At 43.9% G+C, this 26,698-nt stretch overlaps 1 protein-coding gene across 2 annotated transcripts; it reads left to right on the top strand.

Annotated features, from left to right (window-relative positions):
* The first annotated feature begins 15,269 nt into the window (after window positions 1-15,269).
* On the top strand, window positions 15,270-20,984 carry LOC129865635 (liver-expressed antimicrobial peptide 2-like). 2 transcript variants are annotated; one of them, XM_055938561.1, is made up of 3 exons: window positions 15,270-18,724; window positions 19,072-19,253; window positions 20,168-20,984. In XM_055938561.1, exons 1-3 carry the CDS (start codon window positions 18,647-18,649, stop codon window positions 20,205-20,207), a joined length of 300 nt encoding a protein of 99 aa, XP_055794536.1. In that variant the 5' UTR covers window positions 15,270-18,646; the 3' UTR covers window positions 20,208-20,984. The 2 variants fall into 2 exon arrangements, with proteins under 2 accessions (XP_055794536.1, XP_055794537.1); XM_055938562.1 differs by having other exon boundaries at window positions 15,270-18,862.
* The last annotated feature ends 5,714 nt before the right edge of the window (window positions 20,985-26,698 follow it).

Genomic DNA, 26,698 nt, shown 5'->3' with positions numbered 1-26,698 from the left:
TCATCTCTCCCCTCTGCTCAAACCTTCTCCAACCTATATCCTGATTCTGCCTCCTCAACCCTCCTCTCCTCCCTTTCTGCATCCTTTGACTCTCTATGTCCCCTATCCTCCAGGCCGGCTCCTCGAGCCACGGAGCTCACAGAACAGGGCTCCGGGCAGCCGAGCGGAAATGGAGGAAAACTCGCCTCCCTGCGGACCTGGCATTCTTTCACTCCCTCCTCTCTACATTTTCCTCTTCTGTCTCTGCTGCTAAAGCCACTTTCTACCACTCTAAATTCCAAGCATCTGCCTCTAACCCTAGGAAGCTCTTTGCCACCTTCTCCTCCCTCCTGAATCCTCCTCCCCCTCCCCCCCCCTCCTCCCTCTCTGCAGATGACTTCATCAACCATTTTGAAAAGAAGGTCGACGACATCCGATCCTCGTTTGCTAAGTCAAACGACATCGCTGGTTCTGCTCACACTGCCCTACCCTGTGCTCTGACCTCTTTCTCCCCTCTCTCTCCAGATGAAATCTCGCGTCTTGTGACGGCCGGCCGCCCAACAACCTGCCCGCTTGACCCTATCCCCTCCTCCCTTCTCCAGACCATTTCCGGAGACCTTCTCCCTTACCTCACCTCGCTCATCAACTCATCCCTGACCACTGGCTACGTCCCTTCCGTCTTCAAGAGAGCGAGAGTTGCACCCCTTCTGAAAAAACCTACACTCGATCCCTCCGATGTCAACAACTACAGACCAGTATCCCTTCTTTCTTTTCTCTCCAAAACTCTTGAACGTGCCGTCCTTGGCCAGCTCTCCTGCTATCTCTCTCAGAATGACCTTCTTGATCCAAATCAGTCAGGTTTCAAGACTAGTCATTCAACTGAGACTGCTCTTCTCTGTATCACGGAGGCGCTCCGCACTGCTAAAGCTAACTCTCTCTCCTCTGCTCTCATCCTTCTAGACCTATCGGCTGCCTTCGACACTGTGAACCATCAGATCCTCCTCTCCACCCTCTCCGAGTTGGGCATCTCCGGCGCGGCCCACGCTTGGATTGCGTCCTACCTGACAGGTCGCTCCTACCAGGTGGCGTGGCGAGGATCTGTCTCCTCACCACGCGCTCTCACCACTGGTGTCCCCCAGGGCTCTGTTCTAGGCCCTCTCCTATTCTCGCTATACACCAAGTCACTTGGCTCTGTCATAACCTCACATGATCTCTCCTATCATTGCTATGCAGACGACACACAATTAATCTTCTCCTTTCCCCCTTCTGATGACCAGGCGGCGAATCGCATCTCTGCATGTCTGGCAGACATATCAGTGTGGATGACGGATCACCACCTCAAGCTGAACCTCGGCAAGACGGAGCTGCTCTTCCTCCCGGGGAAGGACTGCCCGTTCCATGATCTCGCCATCACGGTTGACAACTCCATTGTGTCCTCCTCCCAGAGCGCTAAGAACCTTGGCGTGATCCTGGACAACACCCTGTCGTTCTCAACTAACATCAAGGCGGTGGCCCGTTCCTGTAGGTTCATGCTCTACAACATCCGCAGAGTACGACCCTGCCTCACACAGGAAGCAGCGCAGGTCCTAATCCAGGCACTTGTCATCTCCCGTCTGGATTACTGCAACTCGCTGTTGGCTGGGCTCCCTGCCTGTGCCATTAAACCCCTACAACTCATCCAGAACGCCGCAGCCCGTCTGGTGTTCAACCTTCCCAAGTTCTCTCACGTCACCCCGCTCCTCCGCTCTCTCCACTGGCTTCCAGTTGAAGCTCGCATCCGCTACAAGACCATGGTGCTTGCCTACGGAGCTGTGAGGGGAACGGCACCTCAGTACCTCCAGGCTCTGATCTGGCCCTACACCCAAACAAGGGCACTGCGTTCATCCACCTCTGGCCTGCTCGCCTCCCTACCACTGAGGAAGTACAGTTCCCGCTCAGCCCAGTCAAAACTGTTCGCTGCTCTGGCCCCCCAATGGTGGAACAAACTCCCTCACGACGCCAGGACAGCGGAGTCAATCACCACCTTCCGGAGACACCTGAAACCCCACCTCTTTAAGGAATACCTAGGATAGGATAAAGTAATCCTTCTGACCCCCCCCCCTTAAAAGATTTAGATGCACTGTTGTAAAGTGGCTGTTCCACTGGATGTCATAAGGTGAATGCACCAATTTGTAAGTCGCTCTGGATAAGAGCGTCTGCTAAATGACTTAAATGTAAATGTAATGTAGATGTCTTGAGTTAGAAATGTAACACTTTAGAGTACTTAAGCGTCGAATACATTGCAAATTGGGGAATTTTCACAACTACAGTAGCTGGGCTGTGACGAGTCTATTGTCCTTCTAATAGGAAACAGTGTTTGCATGATTGGCTATACCTGCTACACTACTACAGTACACTTGTGTAAAACAAGTGTTTGAAAACCTGTTTTCAAAATGCCTCCAGCTGTCCATCACTACTGTAAATCTAAAACACAGAATCTTGTTTACATTCTTTATTGTAACCACAATGTCAAAAATAATTTGTATCTACCTTTCCAATTACTTTTAGAGTTTGGGATTTACAAATGTGTGCTTTTCATGTTATTTTTCGTTAGATCCAGTTTGGGATTTAATGTCAGAAGTTGAGTGTAGCTGTTGCATGAAGGCAGGAGAGCAAAATGAGTGAGCAATGTACTTTACTCAAAAATAAAGGCACAAGGTAACAAATACACTTGACCAAATGCAAACGGTAAATATTACACGCGGGTGAAAACAGCACTCGTTGAACAGCCAGCCATCATGAACCGAAATGAACATAGAAACAATCACGCACAAAAACATGGGATAAAAAAAGAGAGTTAAATACATGAACATGTAATTGGAGAATGAAATCTAAGGGGCATTTTTTGTAAGGGCAAATCTGGAAAATGACATGCGCAAGAGACGGTGGTAATATTTTTCCTTTTAGAGACTATAATACTGTACATGGCACGAGTAGAAACAAAGAAATAAGTGTATTTTTCCAGGTGTGCATGCAGGACAGAGGAATAGCAATTCTTACAGTATTGTTCTAAATTCAATCACCTTCTTCATCCTCATCATTCAGTTCACAATTACCAGTTTCAATTAGGTTTATATCGCCCATTTATTGTCAGTTAGAAACACATTTGCACCTTGGAACCAAAAAGCATAATTAGTGCTCTAACTGCCCCTTGTGGTGGTCTGGAGCAATGAAGCAGTGATGCAGGGTACCGTACTAAACCACAAATTACCTCTAAGTCCCGCAGCATAATCTCAAAACTTTTAGTTGAGCAACCACGAAACCACGACACCAATAACCACCGCGGTCAATAGATTTAAAGTACGTCGCCAGCCAAACGACTACCGCTACAATCAACCTGATCGCTACGTTCCTGCACCCAAGGTACAAGGGCAACAAGGGTTGTCTATGCTTGACGACCCAAGCATAGACCAATACTCTCTAGAAGCTCTGCTGAGAGAAGTACAAAACCGCCAATATTTTTACATAATGGATTTGCCGGACAACATGTATGGCAAAATTAACACCATTTGCGAGGACGTAAACAACCAAATTACAACCGCTCTCACTCGAGACCCTATCCAGGGCCCGCTCGATCAAGAAACAAGCCCACAGGCTTTGACTTTAGACCCAGATTCAAATGTTGCGATGCAGAAAGTAAACATTGCAATAGCCAATTCCACTCAAGTTCCAAAGAGTCAATCTGTTTTAACCATGAACACAAATGACACATCATACCGTTGCAAACATTCACTTGACTTTGTGGGGAATTTGACCACAAAACGCAACTCAAAGAGGCCATTCTGGAAACAGTCATGGAGGACTGCTTAACCTGTGATGTGCTAATTGATTCGGGCTCGACAATATCGCTCATCTCTCAAACGTTGTTCAATGATCTCAAAAGGGCTTTGAACCCAGCTAAATGTTGGTTAAAAACGGAACGACGCAACACTAAGCTTCGAGGTTTCACTCAGACTACCTCGCCTCTCACAATGCGACTAATACTGAAACAACACTTCCAGGACGTATCGCTTGTTCACCCTGTGTATGTTACCAGCCTTGAAACTGAATACTTGCTAATCGGAGCAGACTTGATGGATTGTTTTGTTAGCCGTTGATGTTATTCTTCAATAGCACAGACCCCAAAACAAATCAGGGGGAGAAAAATAGGTTTATTCATATATAACAAATCATAGTTGTTATGCAGGCAAGTAGATGACAGATGTTCCTTCTTCCCTGTCCTCAATTATTCTCCAAAGAACAAAGCAATAGGATGTAATTGTCACACCCTGACCTTAGAGAGCCTTTTAATTTCTCTTTTTGGTTAGGTCGGGTGTGATTTTGATGGGCAATCTATGTGTTCTATTTCTTTGTTGGCCTGTATGGTTCCCAATCAGAGGCAGCTGTCTATCGTTGTCTCTGATTGGGGATCATACTTAGGCAGCCTGTTTTCCACCTTAGTTTCTGGGATCTTGTTTTTGCATAGAGACATTGAAATAGAGACATAAAAGCTCTCTACGGTCAGGGCGTGACAGTACCCCCCCCCCCCCACCCCCCAACGGTGCGGACTCTGGCCGCAAAACCTGAACCCATAGGGGAGGGTCTGGGTGGGCATTTCTCCGCGGTGGCGGCTCTGGTGAGGGACGTATACCCCGCTCCACCTCTGGCTCGGCTCACTTAGGTGGCGCCTCTAGAGCGGGGACCCTCGCCGCCGACCCCAGACTGGGGACCCTCGTAGCGGGTCCCGGACTGGGGACCCTCGTTGTGGGCCCCGGACTGGGCACCCTTGTAGCGGGCCCCGGACTGGGGACCCTTGTTGGGAGCTCCAGACTGGAGGGCGTTGCTGGAGGCTCCCGACTGGAGGGTAACACTGGAGGCTCCGGACTGGAGAGCGTCGCTGGAAGCTCCGGACTGAAGGGCGCCTCTGGAGGCTCCGGACTGGAGGGCGACGCTGGAGGCTCCGAACTGGAGGGCGTCGCTGGAGGCTCCGAACTGGAGGGCGTCACTGGAGGGTCCGAACTGGAGAGCGACTCTGGAGGCTCCGGACTGTAGAGCGTCGCTGGAAGCTCCGGACTGAAAAGCACCTCTGGAGGCTCCGGACTGGAGGGCGACACTGGAGGCTCCGGACTGGAGGGCGTCGCTGGATGATCCGGACTGGAGGGCGACTCTGGAGGGAGGAGACCTAGGAGAGACCTGGGGAGACCTACAGGAGGCCTGGTGCGTAGAGGAGGCACCGGATGAACCGGGCTGTAGGGGAGCACTGGAGCCCTGGTGCGCAGCCTTGGCACCACTCTTCCAGGCTGAATGCCCACTTTAACCCGGCCCCTCCAGAGTGCAGGCATAGGTCAAACCGGGCTGTGGGGGAGCACTGGAGATCTGGTGCTTACCACTCGCACCTCTCCATTTGGCTCAATGCCCACTTTAGCCCGGCACGGGCGGAGCGCAGGCATAGGACGAACTGAACCATCCCAGCGCCCCGGAGACACAGTATGCAGAGCCGGCGCAAGATACCCTGGGTCGAAACGACGCACCGGAGACCAAGCGCGCTGAGCTGGCACAATCCGCCCTGGCTGGATGCCCACTCTTGCATGGCACTTGCGGGGGGCTGGCATATAGCGCTCCGGGCTATGAGCGCGCACTGGAGACACCGTGCGCTTTACCGCATAACACGGTGCCTGACCAGTACCACGCTGCTTCCGGTAAGCATGGGGAGTTGGCTCGCCTGACTCCGCTAATCTCCCCGAGTGCCCCCCTCCTCTCGTGCCTGCTGCGCTGCCTTGCCTCATATTGCCGCCTCTCAGCTTTAGCTGCCTCCAGTTCTTCTTTCGGGCAGCAATATTCCCCAGCCTGTCTCCAGGGTCCCTGTCCATCCAATATCTCCTCCCATGCCCAGGAGTCCTGAACACTCTGCTCCTCCATACCACGCTGCTTGGTCCGCTTGTGGTGGATAATTCTTTAACGTTCGTCTGTTGAAGAAGGATCGGACCAAAGCGCAGCATGGTAAGTGTTCATGCTTTTTATTACAACTGAACACTAATAACAAAAATAACAAAGAGAATGAACGGAAACCGAAACAGTCCTGTCTGGTGCAGACACAAAACAGAAACCAACTACCCACAAAAACCATGTGGAAAAATGCTACCTAAGTATGGTTCCCAATCAGAGACAACGATAGACAGCTGTCCCTGATTGAGAACCATACCCGACCAAGACAAAGAAATACAATAACATAGAAAAAATAACATAGAATGCCCACCCAAATCACACCCTGACCAAACCAAAATAGAGACATAAAAAGCTCTCTATGGTCAGGGCGTGACAAGAATCAAAATCATACATTGAAGGGAACAAGAGAAACCCTCTACGAGCGAAACTGAAGGGAAGCCGCCATCTAAATTTTTTAATTTAAATGAAAAAAAATATTAATAATTGAACATGTCTTCAGAGGATAGAGCATTGCTTACAAGCATGAGCGAGCAGTTAAAAAAAGTTGGATCGATTGCCTGGGATACTGGGGGAGGTTGAGGCCTTAAAAACAGGAATGGATTACAGTAATGAAATGATGGAAGAAATACGAGCGGAAAAGAAGATATTGAAAACTAACGTGGACTCCCTAAAAGACACTACGGAGAGGCTACTGTATGATAATATAACACTAATAGTTTAACCTGTTGAGGATGGGGGCGCTGTTGTGACTATTTATGCTAATTGGGTAATTTTTGAAACGGCTTCCCACAAAGTTCTTGATCGTACAATATGCATATTATTATTATTATTGGATAGAAAACAGTCTATAGTTTCTATAGGAGTTGAAATTTTGTCTCTAAGTGGAACAGAGCCCATTCTACAGCAATTTCCCTGACATGGAGTCAGATTTCAGAAATGTTGGCCACTGTTCTGGAGTCAGTTAAAAGGGCACTGTTATTGCTATGACTATACGGACACTGCTTACGTCTTCCCCTGAATGCCTTTACGTGATGACGATTTCAATGGGGTCGATTGCGCGTTCACAGGCACTACAAATGAAAAAACCCTGAGACTAGTCACTCTTTTGGAGCTGCGTCATGCGCCTAGAGGACACCGACCCGCGCCTGTTCCAAGCATTAGTGGAGGGAGTAATATTACTCGGGTCATGTTTCTACTCGTTATGGGAGTTAAAAACATCATAAGGTAGTTAATTTAAAGCGTTTTATAGCAATTTATATCCGTTTAGTGCGATTTTGGGACATTTTTTTCTTTAGCGCTGTGAATAGCTGGGCACGCTTTCAGTTCATCCCGAACGCAGTTGGCATTTCCACATGGCAAGAGGACAGCTTTCCACCAAAAGACGATTACTCCCAAGAAAGGATCCTTTGCCCAAGATACTGATGGAAGAACAGCTCAAAGTAGGACATTTTTATTATGATAAATCGTGTTTCTGTCGAAAAATGTTAGTGGCTTAGGACGCCATGTTTTTTGACGTAGCTTCGCTTGGCGCAAACTGTATTGAAAAGTAAGGATAAATTAAAAAATGTAATTCCGCAATTGTATTAAGAATTAAATTGTCTATCAATCCCTGTCCACCCTATATTTTTTAGTCACGTTTATGAGTATTTATGTATAAGAGTAGATCACTGTCTAAGTGGCGCAAGGACATTTTCTGACCAGCTGAGCTACATTTCACATTGTCTAACCATGATTTTGGTGGCTAAATATAAACATTTTCGATCAAACTCTATATGGATTGTGTAATATGATGTTACAGGAGTGTCATCGGAAGAATTCTGAGAAGGTTAGTGAAAAAATTAATATCTTTTGGCGATGTTGACTTTTATCGCTCACTTTGGCTAGAATCAATGCTGGGCTGCTATGTGCTATGTGCTATGCTAATATAACGATTTATTGTGTTTTCGCTGTAAGACACTTAGAAAATCTGAAATATTGTCTGTATTCACAGGATCTGTGTCTTTCGATTAGTGTATGCTGTGTATTTTTACGAAATGTTTGATGATTAGTAGTTAGGTAAACACGTTGCTCATTGTAATTATTCTAGTCCATTTGTGACGGTGGGTGCAATTGTAACCTATGCCATCTACCTGAAATATGCACTTTTTTCTAACAAAACCTATCCCATACCATAAATATGTTATCAGACTGTCATCTGATGAGTTTTTTTGTTGGTTAGGGGCTATAAATATCTTAGTTTAGCCGAATTGGTGATAGCTACTGGTGTTGGTGGACAAATAAAAGATGGTGGATTATGCTAATGTGTTTTTAGGTAATAGATGTACATCTTTACATATTGTGTCTTCCCTGTAAAACATTTTAAAAATCGGACATGTTGACTGGATTCACAAGATCTGTGTCTTTCATTAGCTGTATTGGACTTTAATGTGTGAAAGTTAAATATTTAAAAAAAAAATTTTTTTTGAATTTCGCGGCACTGGTTTTTCAGTGGGGGTGGGGGGGGAGTGCCGCTAGCGGCACACTCATCCTAGACAGGTTAACTAATAATTACTTGATCAAAAGTACAGAAGTATGAGGAATGATATTGCCATCATGGGAATAAAGGAAGATGACATGAAAACTATCAGCCAACGGAGGAAAAAGTCAAGGTTTACAAAAACGTAATCTCAAAATGACGGACAAACAATAGATTTTCAAGGGCTCATCGTTTTTGGTGGCAGAGGGTAGGGAAGGCCCTGTCTGATAGTAGCTAGGCTAACTCACGACAAAATTAAGATTGCCTTATTACAACAGGGTAGAGGGCTGAAGAACACTTTTCCTTATTTGTTAAGTAAAAAAACGGACCACAGAAAAATGGAACCAACAGTGTCCTAGAGGGCGGGTAGTTTGCCTCCAGTAATGCGTTGGGCAGACCACACCACCCTCTGGAGAGCCTTGCGGTTGCGGGCGGTGCAGTTGCCATAAGAGGCGGTGATACAGCCCGTCATGATGCTTTTAATTGTGCATCTGTAAAAGTTTGTGAGGGTTTTAGGTGGCATGCCAAATTTCTTAAGCCTCTTGAGATTCAAGAGGCTCTGTTGCACCTTCTTCACCACACTGTCTGTGTCCGTGGTCCATTTCAGTTTGTCAGTGATGTGTAAGCCAAGGAGCTTGAAGCTTTCCACCTTCTCCACTGCAGTCCCATTGATGTAGATTGGGGGGTACACAGTGTGCTGTTTCCTGAAGTCCACGATCATCTCCTTTGTTTTGTTGACTTTGTGAGAGGTTGTTTTCCTGACACCACACTCCGAGTGCCCTCACCTCCTCCTCCCTCGTCATCGTTGGTAATCAAGCCTGCTACTGTTGTGGCTTCTGCAAACTTGATGATTCATGACACATTCATGAAGCCTCTATATCGAATGACGTGTACTTCTTTTAAAGTCAGATATATTTGGTCATTTACAGCACATGCAAAATGGCTTAATGATGTCAACACAAATGTTTTAACACTTAGGGAATCATCACTAACAGTTAAAACAAATTAACATTTAAGACATGTTTAAATTATACATTTCCTTTTATTTGTACTTTTGTACATTTTTGTACATAAAGTTCAGCAATTCAATTACATTGAACATTACAGAGGGCTGGCGAATAGTGTAGCTTGTCCCTGAGCTGGCGGACAAATGGTTTTTGCCTCTCTTCTTGTTGGAGGAACTGCATGTAACAACAAAGAAAGTTAGTAGGTCTGTTTGTAAATGCCTTTATTACACCATCTGGTTAAGGGCATTTCTGTGCTGTGACAGAAACTCTAAATAGGAAGATGGGACACTCAATTAAATTGGTATTATATTCCTCTCAATTTACAAATCTCATGACGTGGCTATGAGATGTGGCTGTATCTAGGGGGATTTGTAATTAGCTGAGCCTGCTAGCTAGCAAAATTGTAGCTAGCTGCAATTGCTGTGAAGTCACGGAAATTATTTGAAAGAAATGTGGTAAACCAGAAGAAATTTGGGAAATACGAAACCCGGAAAAACAAAACCAAGAAAACAGAATTTTGGGGGAAAAAATGATTTTAAAAGGCCCTAACAATGCTTTGTTTCATCCTGCAGCACATCATTTTGGGGGAAGTTGAGGTCAGGTCCAATATTGACTCTGCACCCAAGAGGAAAAGAGGTTGGGACATCCTAGAAATGTTTTATTGAAATATAGTAGATACTGAACAAAAATATTTATACACATTTAAAGTGTTGGTCGAATGTTTCATGAGCTGAAATAAAAGATCCCAGAAAGCACAAACTGCTTATTTCTCTCAAATTTTGTGCACAAATTTGTTTACATCCCTGTTATTGAGAATTTCTTATTTGCCAAGATAATCCATCCCCCTGACAGGTGTGGCGAATCAAGAAGCTGAGCATGATCACAGGTGAACCTTGTGCTGGGTACAATAAAAGCATACTCTAAAATATGCCGTTTTGTCACAAAACACAATGCCACAAATGTCTCAAGTTTTGAGGGAGCATGCAATTGTCATGCTGACTGCAGGAATGTGCACCAGAACTCTTGCCAGAGAATCCTCTACCATAAGCTGCCTCCAACTTAATTTTAGATAATTTGGCAGTACGTCCAACCGGCCTCACAAACGCAGATCATGTGTAACCACACATGTGGTATCATCGAAGACCAGCCACCCGGACAGCTGATGAATCAGAGGAGTATTTCTGTCTGTAATAAAGCCCGTTTGTGGGGAAAAACTCATTCTGATTGGCTGGGCCTGGCTCCCCAGTGGGTGGGCATATGCGCCGGTGCCAAGTCATGTGAAATCCATAGATTAGGGAGTAATGAATTTATTTCAATTGACTGATTTCATTATAAATCAAATCAAATGTTATTTGTCACATACACATGATTAGCAGATGTTAATGCGATTGTAGCGAAATGCTTGTGCCTCTAGTTCCGACCATGCAGTAATATCTAACAAGTGATCTAACAATTTCACAACAACTACCTTATACACACAAGTGTAAAGGAATGAAAAAGAATATGTACATAAAAATATATATGGATGAACGATGGACGAATGGCATAGGCAAGATGCAGCAGATGGTATAGAGTACAGTATATACATATGAGATGAGTAGTGTAGGGTATGTAAACATTATATAAAGTGGCATATTATATAAAGTGGCACACTAGTGACTAGTGAAACATTTATTACATCCAATTTTTAATTATTCAAGTGTATAGAGATGAGTCAGTATGTTGGCAGCAGCCACTCAATGTTAGTGATGGCTGTTTAACAGTCTGATGGCCTTGAGATAGAAGCTGTTTTTCAGTTTCTCGGTCCCCGCTTTGATGCACCTGTACTTACCTCGCCTTCTGGATGATAGCGAGGTGAACAGGCAGTGGCTCGGGTGGTTGTTGTCCTTGATGATCTTTTTGGCCTTCCTGTGACATCGGATGGTATAGGTGTCCTGGAGGGCAGGTAGTTTGCCCCCGGTGATGCGTTGTGCAGACCTCACTACCCTCTGGAGAGCCCTACGTTTGTGGGTTGAGCAGTTGCCATACCAGGCGGTGATACAGCCCAACAGGATGCTCTCGATTGTGCATCTGTAAAAGTTTGTGAGTGTTTTTGGTGACAAGCCAAATTTCTTCAGCCTCCTGAGGTTGAAGTGTCGCTGTTGCGCCTTCTTCACCACGCTGTCTGTGTGGGTGGACCATTTCAGTTTGGCCATGATGTGTACACTCGAGGAACTTAAAACTTTCCACCTTCCACACTACTGTCCCGTCGATGTCGATAGGGGGGTGCTCCCTCTGCTGTTTCCTGAAGTCCACGATCATCTCCTTTGTTTTGTTGACGTTGAGTGTGAGGTTATTTTCCTGACACCACACTCCAAGGGCCCTCACCTCCTCCCTGTAGGCCGTCTCGTCGTTGTTGGTAATCAAGCCTACCACTGTAGTGTCGTCTGCAAACTTGATGTTTGAGTTTGAGGCGTGCATGGCCACGCAGTCACGGGTGAACAGGGAGTACAGGAGAGGGCTGAGACCGCACTTTTGTGGGGCCCCAGTGTTGAGGATCAGCGGGATGGAGATGTTGTTTCCTACCCTCACCACCTGGGAGCGGCCCGTCAGGAAGTTCAGGACCCAGTTGCACAAGGCGGGGTCGAGACCCAGGTCCTCGAGCTTTAATGACGAGTTTGGAGGGTACTATGGTGTTAAATGCTGAGCTGTAGTTGATGAACAGCATTCTTACATAGGTATTCCTCTTGTCCAGATGGGTTAGGGCAGTGTGCAGTGGGATTGCGATTGCGTCGTCTGTGGACCTATTGGGGCGGTAAGCAAATTAGAGTGGGTCTAGGGTGTCAGGTAGGGTGGAGGTGATATGATCCTTGACTAGTCTCTCAATACACCTCATGATGACAGAAGTGAGTGCTACGATAGTAATTTAGCTCAGTTACCTTAGCTTTCTTGGGAACAGGAACAATGGTGGCCCTCGACGCATGTGGGAACAGCAGACTGGGATAAGGACTGATTGAATATGTCTGTAAACACACCAGCCAGCTGGTCTGCGCATGCTCTGAGGACGCGGCTAGGGATGCCGTCTGTGCCGGCAGCCTTGCGAGGTTTAACACGTTTAAATGCTTTACTCACGTTGGCTGCGGTGAAGGAGAGCCCCTAGGTTTTGGTAAAGGGCTGTGTCTGTGGCACTGTATTGTCCTCAAAGCAAGCAAAGAAGTTGTTTGGTTTTTCTGGGAGCAGGACATTGTGGACCGCGACGGGGCTGGTTTTCTTTTTTGTAGTCTGTGATTGACTGTAGACCCTGCCACATACCTCTCGTGTTTGAGCCGTAGAATTGTGACTCTATTTTGTCTCTATACTGACACTTAGCTTGTTTGATTTCCTTGCGGAGGGAATAGCTACACTGTTTGTATTCGGTCATGTTTCCAGTCGCCTTGCCCTGATTAAAAGCAGTGGTTCGCGCTTTCAGTTTTGCACGAATGCTGCCATCAATCCACGGTTTCTGGTTGTGGAAGGTTTTAATCGTTGTTGTAGGCAATCTTGAAGCGTGGAATCAGATTGGTCTGACCAGCGTTGAACAGACCTGAGCACGGACGTTTCCTGTTTTAGTTTCTATCTATAGGCTGGGAGCAACAAAATGGAGTCGTGGTCAGATTTTCCGAAAGGTGGGTGGGGCAGGGCTTTGTATGCGTTGCAGAAGTTAGAGTAACAATGGTCCAGGATTTTTTCAGCCCAGGTAGCGCATTCGATATGCTGATAAAATTTATGGAGTCTTGTTTTCAGATTTGCCTTGTTAATATTCCCAGCTACAATGAACGCAGCCTCAGCATATATGTGGTTTCCAGTTTACATAGAGTCCAATGAACACTGCCATCGATGTGTCTGCTTGGGGGGGATATATGCGGCTGTGATTATAATTGAAGAGAATTCTCTTGGTAGATAATGCGGTCGACATTTGATTGTAAGGAATTCTACGTCAGGTGAGCAAAAGGACTTGAGTTCCCTGTATGTTGTTATGTTCACACCACGTCTCGTTAATCATAAGGCATAACCTCCCGCCCTTCTTCTTACCAGAGAGATGTTGGTTTCTGTCGGTGAAGAAACCAGGTAGCTGTACCGACTTCGATAGCGTGTCTCGAGTGACTCACGTTTCCGTGAAACAAAGAATATTATAATCTCTGAAGTCTCTTTGGAAGGCAACCCTTGCTTTGATTTCGTCTACCTTGTTGTCAAAAGACTGGACGTTGGCGAGTAGTAAACTCGGGAGCGGTGCGCGATGTGCCTGTCTACGGAGCCTGACCAGAAGACCGCTCCTTCGGCCCCTCCTGCGGCACCGTTGTTTTGGGTCGCCGGCTGGGATCCGATCCATTGTCTTGGGTGGTGAACCAAACAGAGGATACACTTCGGGGATGTCGTATTCCTGGTATTAATGTTGGTAAGTTGACGTTGCTCTTATATCCAATAGTTTCTCCCGGCTGTATGTGATAAAACTTAAGATTTCCTGGGGTAAGAATGTAAGAAATAATACATCAAAAAACAAAATGCTGCATAGTTTCCTGAGAACTTGAAGCGAGGCGGCCATCTCAGTCAGCGCCAGAAGAACAGTAACTCAGTAAAATCATTGAAATTGTTGCATGTTGGGTTTATCATTTTGTTCAGTATCATATATCAAATTTAGCAGGCGCTTTTATGCAAAGCGACTTACAGTCAAGCGTCAAAACATTTTTACGTAAGGGTGGTCCCTTGAATCTGTACCAAGATGCATGACAGGGTTAAACAGTCTTTGTGAAGCCTCAATTTAATATGATTTATAAGGACGTTAATAACCCTTGTGTGGTGTTCATGTTTTTGTAATTCACCCAATGTCCGAGGGTCTGATGGACCCACAACATGATTGGGTTTATAAAACAATACAGCCATAACCATTTACATAAAAATACTTAGTACTTAATACTTAGATGTTGACTTATATCAATTGCAAGCAGTATAAACAGCATACAGGTTAATATTTGCCATTTACCTCTGCTAGATCACATTTATAAATAAAAGCGCTAATCATTTTTATTATCAATTATCATCAAGACATGTGTGGAATAAATCATTTTTTATCTTGAACAAATATAAATAAAGGTTTTCATCACTTGCCTGATTACCTTCCCTATATATGTCACTCCCTTTGGTTCCTTCCCCAGGTGTTATTGTTTTTGTTCTGTGTCAAGTCTGTGCGTTGTTCGTGTTTTCTTGTTTCGTATTATGTTACCTTTATTTATTAAAACACTCACTCCCTGAATTGCTTCCCGACACTCAGCGCACTCGTTACAAAATAACGCCTCACCTAAGGGAGTGTTTTTTGTTTTTTTGTGTGTCAGTGGGAATGACTTCGGGTCCGGGAGCCGCTAATGGCTCTCATGCCTCAGCCAGATCAACAGGCACTCATGCCTCAGCCGGATCGCCAGGCTCCCCTGCCTCAGCTGGCTCGTCGGGCTTTCATGCCTTCGCCGGATCGCCAGGCTCTCCTGTTTCCACCGGCTCGTCAGGCTCTCATGCCTCACCCGGATTGCCAGGCTTCCCTGCCTCAGCCGGACTAACAGGTTCCCGCGCCCCAGTCGGCGACAGGGGTGACCTGTCTGCTCCTGATCCCCAAGATCGTCCCTTTGGTTGGTGTCCTACAGCTCGAACCGAACTCGTCGGGGAGGGTGTACCGTCACGTAAGCTCTCTCTCCGGCGCTCTCGGTCACCATGCTCCCACTTCTCAGCCGGATTGACAGGTTTCCTGTGCCTCAGCAGAGGTGACTGGTCCGCTCCTGATCCCCGGGATCGTCATTTTGGTCGGTGTCCTGTGGCCGGAGCCGCGAGTCGGGGAGGGGGTACTGTCAAGTGTGCTCCCTCTCCGGCCTCTAGGTCACCAGCCTGCTCGTTATGGCGTACACCTGTCACCTTCGTTACACGCACATGCGCGCACATGCGCATCATCAGACTCCTGGACACCGGGACTTCATCACTTGCCTGATTACCTTCCCTATATATGTCACTCCCTTTGGTTCATTCCCTAGGCGTTACTGTTTCTGTTTCTTTGTGAAGTATGTGCATTGTTCGTGTTTTCTTGTTTTGTATTATGTTACGTTTATTTATTTAAACACTCACTCCCAGAACTTGCTTCCCGACTCTCAGCACACTCGTTACATCACTATTGATATTTATTGCTTTGAACTAAACAAATTGGAAGGACACATTTTACATTTTACATTTTACAGTATTTTATGGAAATTATAAATGAGCCCCATTCAACACAAATTAAGGCCGGTCTACACACCACATGAGGGACAGAATTGTACTGTGTGTGTTTGCATATGTGTCTTGAACTCTGTGAAGCATATATTTGGGCTGCAATCTGAGGTGCAGTTAACTCTAATGAACTTATCCTCTGCTGCAGATCCTGTGGCGGTTCTCATTGAGAGCCAGTTTCATCATAGCGCATGATAGTTTTTACAACTACACTTGAAGAAACGTTGAACGTTATTTTACATTTTCTGCATTGATTGACCTTCATGTCTTAAAGTAATGATGGACTGTTGTTTCTCTTTCTCGCCATAATATGGACTTTTACCAAATAGGGCTATCTTCTGTATACCACCCCTACCATATCACAACACAACTGATTGGCTCAAATGCATTAAGAAGGAAAGAAATTCCACAAATTAACTTTTAACAAGGCACACCTGTTAATTGAAATGCATTACAGGTGACTACCTGGATAGAAGGCCAAGAGTGTGCAAAGCTGTCATCAAGGCAAAGGGTGGCTACTTTGAAGAATCTCAAATATAAAATATGTTTTGATTTGTTTAACACTTTTTTTGTTACTGTATGATTCCATATGTGTTATTTCACAGTCTGCACTATTATTCTGCAATGTAGAAAACAGTACAAATAAAGAAAAACCCCATACTGAGTTGGTGTGTCCAAACTTTTTACTGGTGCTGTATGTCCATTAATCTCTGGAATGCATTTTAAGCCATTACATGCATTTTAGCAAATACATTCTATGTGACTTAAATGTATTGAACTGTATTTTTTTCTCATCTGGGTTAAGAACAAAACAGTACTTTATTAGCCACGTGTCAAATCATTATTTTCTCTCTCGTCTCTTATGTGCCCTCATACTCTTCATTATCTCTGCTCTTCATTCTTATACTTTTGCTCTCCTTTCCTCTCTCTCTCTCCGTCCCCATTCCTCCCGTTCTCTCAAACAGAGATGTGTTGAAACTACCCCAGCTGAAGAATCTGAACTCCTTAGATTTATCCCTCCCAAGAGCATAACAAAAACCATTTGACGATAATCAGGCCAACATTGCAGTGGTACCGAATTCGTCACTTCTTTACTGAGTGCGTTTTTGCAAATCAAGCACTTTCAGTTGGGAAAGACATCAGGAATTAGAACTCAAAGGGTCTCCCGATTGGCGCAGAGGTCTAAGGCACTGCATCACAGTGCTAGCTGTGATGTCTGTAACTACCAATTGGGGAGAAAAAGGGGTAAAAACAAATATGATAAAACATTTATAAAAACTAACTTAGAAATTAGAACTTACAACATATAACTCAGAACTATGGACTATCATTATAGTGAATAATTTGAAGCCTCCTTAAATGAAATATGCTGTTGTCATTGCAAGAGATTCAGCATGTCAAAATCAATGTGATTGCGTGTTTTTTCTTTCTGAAACAATAACATGCAAGAGATAAACCTAGCTACATCCAGTTACATAATAGCAGGCCTATATGGGTTGATGTTCTGGAATAATTAATCTGTGTTGTTCCAACATATGTGAAAGGTAAAATAATTTTCCCTTTGACGAACACAAATAATAGCATGTTCCATGTTCGATCCAGATGACAGAGTTAGTAAGACAGAAAGTCAGGACCTTTGTTTGGCTTGGGAATCGGACCCGGTTCTAATAAAGAGTTCTGAGGTATTTTCGCCTCATGATTTCTTCATGACTTTTATGCAGATGTGGTGACTCACATGGATTCTCACTCATGCTTTTATGATGCACACATTCCAGGAATCTATACCATATGTGCTCATAAAATATCCTGTAATTTCGCGTAACTGCATCAGCTTGCATGGAAACCGTTACTGTTGAGGATATTTAAGATGAATAAAGTACATATTCAGTTAAGAGTAATTGACACAATGCCTATTATATTTACATGTTGTCCCTTTCTGTAATAAACATTATTTCCTGTGTTCTATTTTGTGACACATTTGTGTACGGTTTGAAGGTCACTAGACTTGATACTGAATGTTATGGATTGTTCTCATATCTGTTGATAATGATTCATGCCAGACTGTAGGTAAAAGGACCGAGGACACTGATTGTGAATGGCGGGTGTTTACAGAACTTTGGTGCTGTGAGATAAAGGGCTTGCTTACAGAAAGTGAGTTAGACATTTTCTATGCTTCTATCTTGGAGGTTGCCTCCCTGTTGTAACTTGTATTAAACATTTTAAAGTGCTATAAGACAACCAAATTTAACACTGATTTACAGTCATTTTCACACGCCCTCCTTTAAGGGCCTTATCTTTTATGACAAGGAAGGACTCAAACTCTCTTAAGCCTCAACACTCCCCCTTCAACCTCCCCCTTCCCCTATCTCAAGTTCACACGCCACGTTCATGCTAGCAGTGTCTGCACAGCAGGTATGTGTGCGTGTGACTGCTGTTCTGCTGGCTCACGGTCTAGAGCTACGGCTGATCAGAACGATCTTCAAGCTTTGAACAAACACATGATGTCATAGAGGGGGAATAAAAAGGCCAAGTGCAGAAAGAGAAAGAGAGAGAGAGAGAGAGGGAGAGAGAGAGTCAAACTGATAAGCTGACACGCATGTGCGCGCACACACACACACACACAATTCTCTGAGGACCTTATGGGAGAGTATAAGGAGGAGGAGAAACAGTCTAGTTCTGCTGACACTGCTAACTGAGACTGAGTTGAGGAGAGAGACGACGCCGGCCAGAACTAAACAGACTCTGTAAAACTACTGAACATAGACTAGGCTTCACCAGACCAGTATAGCACCTCTGTCTACCTGTCTCTAGTTGTGTCTCGAGCTCTGTCTACCTGTTTTAGTTGTGTTTAGCTGCATCTAGCCTGTGTCTAGCTCTGTCTATCTGTATCATCGGACCTCAAGTTCATCAGTCAAACATGCAGGACCATCACCACTATTTCAGTAGCAGGACAGCCTTTGCATGGTGTCTGGTGTCTCTGGTGCTCGCTCAACAGGTAAGAGTGAAAACCTTTACATTTCCTATACTGTAACTTCTATTCATTATTTTGCATGCTTGCGAGTTTATGGAACTTTGGACCTGCAGCCATTCCGATGTAGAAAATGGAAACAGTCAACATGATGACATATCAACGGTAAAGTAAAGTTACAACATTTGTCCTTTACAATTACAACTACCTCCAATTATTGGCCATAGGTCATAATTGGGCTGCCTGTGTAAACTCAGCCTGACTTTCTATTGTATCAGTTGTCTGCCAGCCCTATTCTCTCTTTAATATTTTATTTTACAAACAACGGTATGAACAACCGTAGCTCATTGATTATGTCTGTGTATATTTTTCAGGTGTCTTCGAGCCCTGATCCTTCTGCGGACGTCCAGCCCAACTCTGGTCAGCTCCAGCTGGGTCCGGGGCAGAGGGTACTGAGGAGGACGGCACGTATGACCCCGCTGTGGAGGACCATGGGTACTAAACCCTATGGGGCGTACTGTCAGAACTACTACGAATGCTCCACTGGAATCTGCAGGTAAATAACATACACGCGCAGACACGCACGCACACACACACACACACACACGGACGCACACACACACACACACGGACGCACACACACACACACGGACGCACACACACACACACACACACACACACACACACACACACACACACACACACACACACACACACACACCTAGGCAACATCTGTGGGTCAAAATGTTCCATCATTAGCTACAGTGTATGACGTAGGCCAAAACGTTGGAGTACGATTCGACAACGTTACATTATTGCCTTGCATGTCTGTTTCCCCTTTTATCGTTTTCAGTTGAAGAGAACCGAAGTTGTTTAATTCTACAGATAGATGAAGTTGACTTATTCTACAAATGGATGAAATTGATTTATTCACACCAGATAGATTTCACTATTTGGCTTTTATCCAGGTCCACAGGACATCAGGAGATGCCTTCAATACCGTCCACTAGGGGCAACATGAATCTGTATTACATCTAGTAGGTTCGCGGCTTGCAAGAGCATTGTGGATGGGTATAGTGTAAGGGCTTAAACTGTGTGCTTTGGCTCTGAGTATCACAGATTCAATCCCTGTGCTAGGCACTCTTTTTTTAACCATAACCCTTACATTAACCAGTCAGAATTAATGCCTTCACTTAAACGTCAAGTCTTTTTCTGTTTTAACATTAACCCTTACCTACTTTCACTTCACCCATAGATGTTTATCCCCCCTCGACAAACGTTGAATACTGAAGTGAGACTTTGAGATCTTGTTGCATTCTAAACACTTTTTTGACTCTCTCCTCTCATCTCTTTTTCTCTTCTCATTGCCTCCTTTCATTCTCCTCTCTTCTCTTCTACTGTCCTTTCCTCCCCTCCCCTCTCCTTTCCTCTCCTCTCTTCTCATCTCCTCTCCTCTCATCTTTTCTCCAGGCGTGGTCACTGTATGTTCAGCCAAGCCATCAAGTCCTAGAAGAGATGACAGAGAAACATGTTCAACATTTTCCCAATCAGTTCTTCATGGACTTGTTCTCCAGGGATATATCATCACTCCCCTCAACCCTCCTTCTCCTCCACAGACCCAATTATTAGTTATGGTATGGCTGGTTTCTATTGAAGAAAACCTCCAAGCGTAAGGGTTAGGATTTTTAATAAACAAGGAGTTTGGAAGATTGTTTATTAGCTTTTTGACTTCACCAAAGTCGATGATATGCAAAAGGTATATCTCTAGTATATGAAGGGTTGCGATATCTTAAATCAGGCGTAAAGATATTCCTTAGAGCAGGACTCTCCAACCCTGGAGTGCTACCCTCCTGTAGGTTTTCGCTCCAACCCTAGTTGTAACTAACCTAATTCAGCTTATCAACCAGCTAATTATTAAAATAAGGTCCGCTTGATTAGGATTGGAATGAAAATCCACTTATCTTTCTTTTTCTTATGCAAGGTGATGGTTTGACTTGATGTTGTATGTAAGCTTTTTGACATTACCAAAATGGATGCCACACGGGTTTTTGCTTGTCATACAGGTGACATATGAGGTTTCTAATATTTCTACTAAGATTTCATATGGGTGACAACAAATCATAGTGCCTAAACAAATCAAATCAATAAAATTTGATTTGTCACATGCACCGAATACAACTGGTGTAGACTTTACCGTGAAATGCTTGCTTACGAGCCGTTCCCAACAATAAAGAGTTAAAACATGTAATATTAACACAAGTGGAATAAAATAAAATACAAGAATGGAGCTATGTACAGAGAGTATCAGTACCAGTTCAATGTGCAGAGGTACAAGGTATTTAAGGGTAGATATGTACATGAAGGCATGGTAAAGTGACTTGGCATCAGGATCGATAATAATACAAGTGAAATAAAGAACAGCGTAGCACCATCAAATTATGAGTGTTGAAGTGTACGTGTGTAATGTTTGTGTTGTGTCAGTATGCGTGTGTGTGTTATGTGTGTGCGTATGTAGTGTATGTGAATGTGTGTGGGTTTTGTGTGGGAGTGTCAATGTAGTGTGTGTGAGTGAGTGTGTAGAGTAAATATATATGGGCTGCTGAGTGGTGCAGTGGTCTAAGGCATTGCATCTCAGTGCTAGAGGTGTCACTACAGACACCAATCCAGGCTGTATCACAACCGGCCGTGATTGGGAGTCCCATAGGGCGGTGCACAATTGGCCCAGCGTCGTCCTGATTTGGCCGGTGTAGGCATAATATTCTACAGGATCGGTGGGTCCCCCACGGGACAGTTGAGCTAACGTAGGCTGATGCGACTATTATGAGGTTGTAAGTAACAAGAACATTTCCCAGGACATACACATATCTGAAATTGGCAGAAAGCTTAAATTATTGTTATTCTAACTGCACTGTCCAGTTTACAATAGCTATTACAGTGAAATAATACCATCCTACTGTTTGAGGAGAGTGCACAGTTATGAACATGAAAAAATATAAATAAACCAATAAGGCACATTTGGGCAGTCTTGAAACAACATTTTGAACAGAAATACAATGGTTTATTGGATCAGTCTAAAACTTTGCACATACACTGCTGCCATCTAGTGGCCAAAATCTAAATTGCACCTGGGCTGGAGTAATGCATTATGGCCTTTCTTTTGCATTTAAAAAAATACAAAAAAAAGCATGTTTTTTTTCTTTGTGTTATATTTGACCAGATTGTAGGTGTTATATTCTCCTACATTCATTTAACATTTCCACAAACTTCAAAGTGTTTTCTTTCAAATGGTATTAAGAATATGCATAACCTCGCTTCAGGTCCTGGGCTACAGGAAGTTAGATTTGGGTGTGTCAATTTAGGCGAAAATTGAAAAACAGGAGGATCCCTGACTTGCCTAGTTATATAAAGGTATATATATATATATATATATATATATATATATATATATATATATATATATATATATATATATATAGATAGTTTATAGATAGTCTAGTGAGTGTGCTTAGACTCAGTGCAAGATAGGGTCAGTGCAGATACAGTAGTTTGTGTACCATTAATTGACTGTTTAGCTGTCTGGCTATTTAGCAGTCTTATGGCTTGGGCGTACCAGCTGTTGGCTTGGGGATAGATCCTGTTGGTCTGCGAGCCGATGCATCTGTCCAACAGATTGAACAGTCTATGGCTTGGGTGGCTGGATACTTTGGACATATTTCAGGCCTTCCTCTGGGATCTCGGCACCAGTGATATACTGGGCTGTACGATTTACCCTCTGTAGCATCTTCCGGTTGGATGCCAAGCAGTTAACATACAAAGCGATGATGCAGCCAGTCAAGATGCTCTCGATGGTGCAGCCGTAGAACCTTTTGAGTATCCGAGGTCCCATGCCAAATCTTTTCAGCCTCCTGAGGGGGGAGAGGTGCTGCTGTGCCCTCTTAATAACAGTGTGAGTGTGTGTAGACAATGCTAAGTCCTTAGTGTTGTGGACACCAAGGAGCTTGAAGCTCTCTGTCACGATCGTCGTCAGGGTGGAAATGACCGGACCAAGGTGCAGCGTGGTGAGCGTACATTTCCCTTTATTATGAATGTCGCCAACAAGAAACAACAGAAACGAACGTGAAGCTTACTAGGGCTATACAGGCCACTAACACAGACAACTACCCACAACTAAGGTTGCAAAACAGGCTGCCTAAGTATGATTCCCAATCAGAGACAATGATAGACAGCTGTCCCTGATTGAGAACCATACCGGCCAAAACATAGAAACAGAAAACATTGAAATAAAGAAACTAGAATGCCCACCCTAGTCACACCCTGGCCTAACCAAAATAGAGAATAAAAGCCTCTCTATGGCCAGGGCGTGACACTCTCGACCCGCTCCACATTAGCCCCGTCGATGTGGATGGGGGCGTGCTCTCCTCTCTTTTTTCTATAGTACACAATCAGCTCCTTGATCTTATTGACATTGAGGGAGAGGTTGTTGTCCTGGCATCACACTGCTAAGTCTCTGACCACCTCCCTGTAGGCCAGTAGCTCGCCAAACAATTCTGAAAGTACATGCAATTTTTACGTGTTCCAATGCAAACTGTCATAAACAAATCTTATGAATATTAGACACCACAAGCTCCCAGCTACTATCTAACAAATGCAACATTGACATTATCCCACCCCAGGATAGCCACTATTGGCTTAAAAAGCCAAACCTAACACAATATCTGCCAATGAATTTCCAGCAATATTGCCCCTTTTCTCTGTGTGGTGCGGGCGTTCGTCTATCACTTCGCATGTAGCCAGTAGTGATGGGTCGTTCACAAACAAACAGCTCTTTTTGAATGGCTCTTTTTAGTGAACGTTGGGAAGTGAATCGCATATGTGAAAGAGATGGTCATTTGGCATATGTATTCACCCCCTTTGCTATGAAGCCCCTAAATAAAATCTGGTGCAACCAATTACCTCAGAAGTCACATAATTAGTCCACCTATGTGCAATCTGTGTGTCGCATGATCTGTCACATGATCTCAGTATATATACACCTGTTCTGAAAGGGCCCAGAGTCTGCAACATCAGTTAACAATGGGCACCACCAAGCAAGCGGCACCATGAAGACCAAGGAGCTCTCCAAACAGGTCAGGGACAAAGTTGTGGAGAAGTACAGATCAGGTTTGGGTTATAAAAAAATATCCGAAACATAGATTTTTTTGGGGGAAAGAATATGGCACCACAACAAACCTGCCAAGAGAAGGCTGCCCACAAACTCATGGACCAGGAGGATTGGAATGAAATCATTCTAATCCAAGGAGGGCATTAATTATTCGAGGCCACGAAGAGACCAAAGATAACACTGAAGGAGCTGCAAGCTCCACAGCAGAGATTGGAGTATCTGTCCATAGGACCACTTTAAGCCGTATACTCCACAGAGGTGGGCTTTACGGAAGAGTGGCCAGAAAAAAGCCATTGCTTATAGAAGAAAATAAGCAAACACATTTGGTGTTCGCCAAAAGGCATGTAGGAGACTCTCCAAACATATGGAAGAAGGTACCCTGGTCAGATGAGACTAAAATGTAGCTTTTTGGCCATCAAGGAAAACGCTATGTCTACCATAAACCCAACACCTCTCATCACCCAGAGAACACCATCCCCATAGTGAAGCATGGTGGTGGCACCATTATGGTGTGGGGATGTTTTTCATTGGCAAGGACTGGGAAACTGGTCAGAATTTAAGGAATGATGGATGGTGCTAAATATAGGGAAATTTGAGGGAAACCTGTTTGTCTTCCAGAGATTTGAGACTGGGACGGAGGTTCACCTTCCAGCAGGAAGTGTAAATCAAATGATACACCCCCCAAAAAATCTATTTTAATTCCAGGTTGTAAGGCAACACTATAGGAAAAATGGGGGTGAATACTTCCGCAAGCAACTGTACCTGACAGAATTATATCATTAGTAGGTATATCATTTGTATCTATTATTTGTTATTTGCAAACTTTGAATGAAATGAGCAGCAGCAAAACAGAACCATTACTAGACCGGCACATTAGAAGGCACACTAGATGCGCAATTAAAGGGCCAGATGCACAATTAAAGGGGAATTACACCAAATCAAAATGTGTTTGTTTTCTTCCAGACAAATAAAAGGTATTTTAGCATTACATTGACTCAGAACATCCAATTGTGTTATTTCTCTATGAACAATTGTAATGACAGTGAGAATGAAAAACAAAACAAAATCTAAAACCAGGGAAAGTAAATCAGAGAAATTATAATTTGTGAAAATATAAAACCTAATTTGGAAAACAAATCAGAGTTTATAGGGCCCGCTTTAAGCTTTTTATCAACTGTTATTTTACCAGGTATATTGACAGAAAACTCTTGTACACTAAGGACTTAGGGAAGAGTTGCAGGGGAGAGGAAAAGAGAAGAATGTGCCTATTTGAAACCTGGAAAGAAATTAGTAGCTTGAGAGATGTTTAATTATTAAAATGTAGCTCTCGTGCTAGAAAAGGTTGGAGACCCCTGCTGTAGGCTTTCTCATCGCTGTCGTGTGTCATCAGCAAACTTGATGATGGTGTTGGAGTCCTACGTGGCCACACTGTCGTGGGTGAACAGGGAGTACAGGAGGGGACTAAGCACACACCGCTGAGAGGTACTCTGGTTGAGGGTCAGTGTGGTGGAGGTGTTGTTTCCTACCCTCACCACCTGGGGCTGGCCCATCAGGATGTCCAGGATCCAGTTGCAGATGGAGGGGTTCAGCCCCAGGGTACCTAGTTTGATGATGAGTTTGGAGGGGCTATGGTGTTGAACGCTGAGCTGTCTTCTATGAGCAGCATTCTCACATAGTTATTTCCCCTCTTGTCCAGGAGGTGGGAGAGAGCAGTGTGAAGAGCAATTGAGATTGTGTCGTCTGTGGATCTATTGGGGTGGTAAGCTAATTGGAGTGGGTCTACAGTGTCTGGGATGATGATGTTAATATGTGTCATGACCAGCCTTTCAAAGCACTTCATAATTACAGACGTGAGTGCTACAGGGCGATAGTCTTCCAAGGTGCTTTACTAAATGTTTATACACTAGGACATTTAATGCAATGGTAACTATATTTGCTTTGTCATCTAGAAATGTGTACATGAACTTGGTCTGATATACAGTATAATTTTGACAGAATTTCAACACGTTTTTTTTTATCAGAATGCAATACATTTTACAGTACATGTATTATACTTGATAGTGCTAATGACATGGTCAACTAGATCTATTCTGCAAAAAAATACATTAAAATGTAAAGAATAATGTATAGAAAGAAGGAAAGAAGTAAAGATAGAATGAAAAGAACAGACATGGAGCAAAGTTGACTTTGAACTCTAGAACAGATGTTTTATGCACATAGACATGTACCTCATCTCCTGTCTTTGCCAATGACCACTTCTGTGACAGCCAATTCCACTTCATGTTTATACATGCTCACGTTTTAATTTTATTTGACATAGAAACACATTTAAATCATTTTCAGATACTGAAGTACTGTATGTGTTTATGTAGTTAAACAGGTTCAACCAGTCTCAAGTTCGGGAATTATGTAGTTTAACAAAACAGCACCAAAATTAATATTTGTTTTAAACTATTTGATATCATGCATAGGCCTACAGTGCCATCTGAAAGTATTCACACCACTTGACTTTTAATTTGTTTCATTTATTGTCATTTTTTGTCAATGATCTACACAAAATACTTTGTAACGTCAAAGTGGAAGAAAAATTATAGATTTTTATTAATGGGAAATTAAACTAATATATCTTGATTAGACAAGTAGTCAACCCCCTGAGTCAATACATGTTAGAATCATCTTTGGCAGTGATTACAGCTGTGAATCTTTCTGGGTAAGTCTTTCTGAGCTTTCCACACCTGGATTGTACACCATTTAACCATTATTCTTTAAAAGTTGGTTGTTGATCATTACTAGAAAGCCATTGTCAAGTCTTGCCATTGAATTTCAATCTGATTTAAGTC

The sequence above is a fragment of the Salvelinus fontinalis genome, chromosome 11, assembly GCF_029448725.1.
Source record: "Salvelinus fontinalis isolate EN_2023a chromosome 11, ASM2944872v1, whole genome shotgun sequence".
NCBI lineage: Eukaryota > Metazoa > Chordata > Actinopteri > Salmoniformes > Salmonidae > Salvelinus > Salvelinus fontinalis.
The sequence above is the reverse complement of the archived record's forward strand: the minus strand, read 5'-3'. Positions and strand labels throughout refer to the sequence as shown.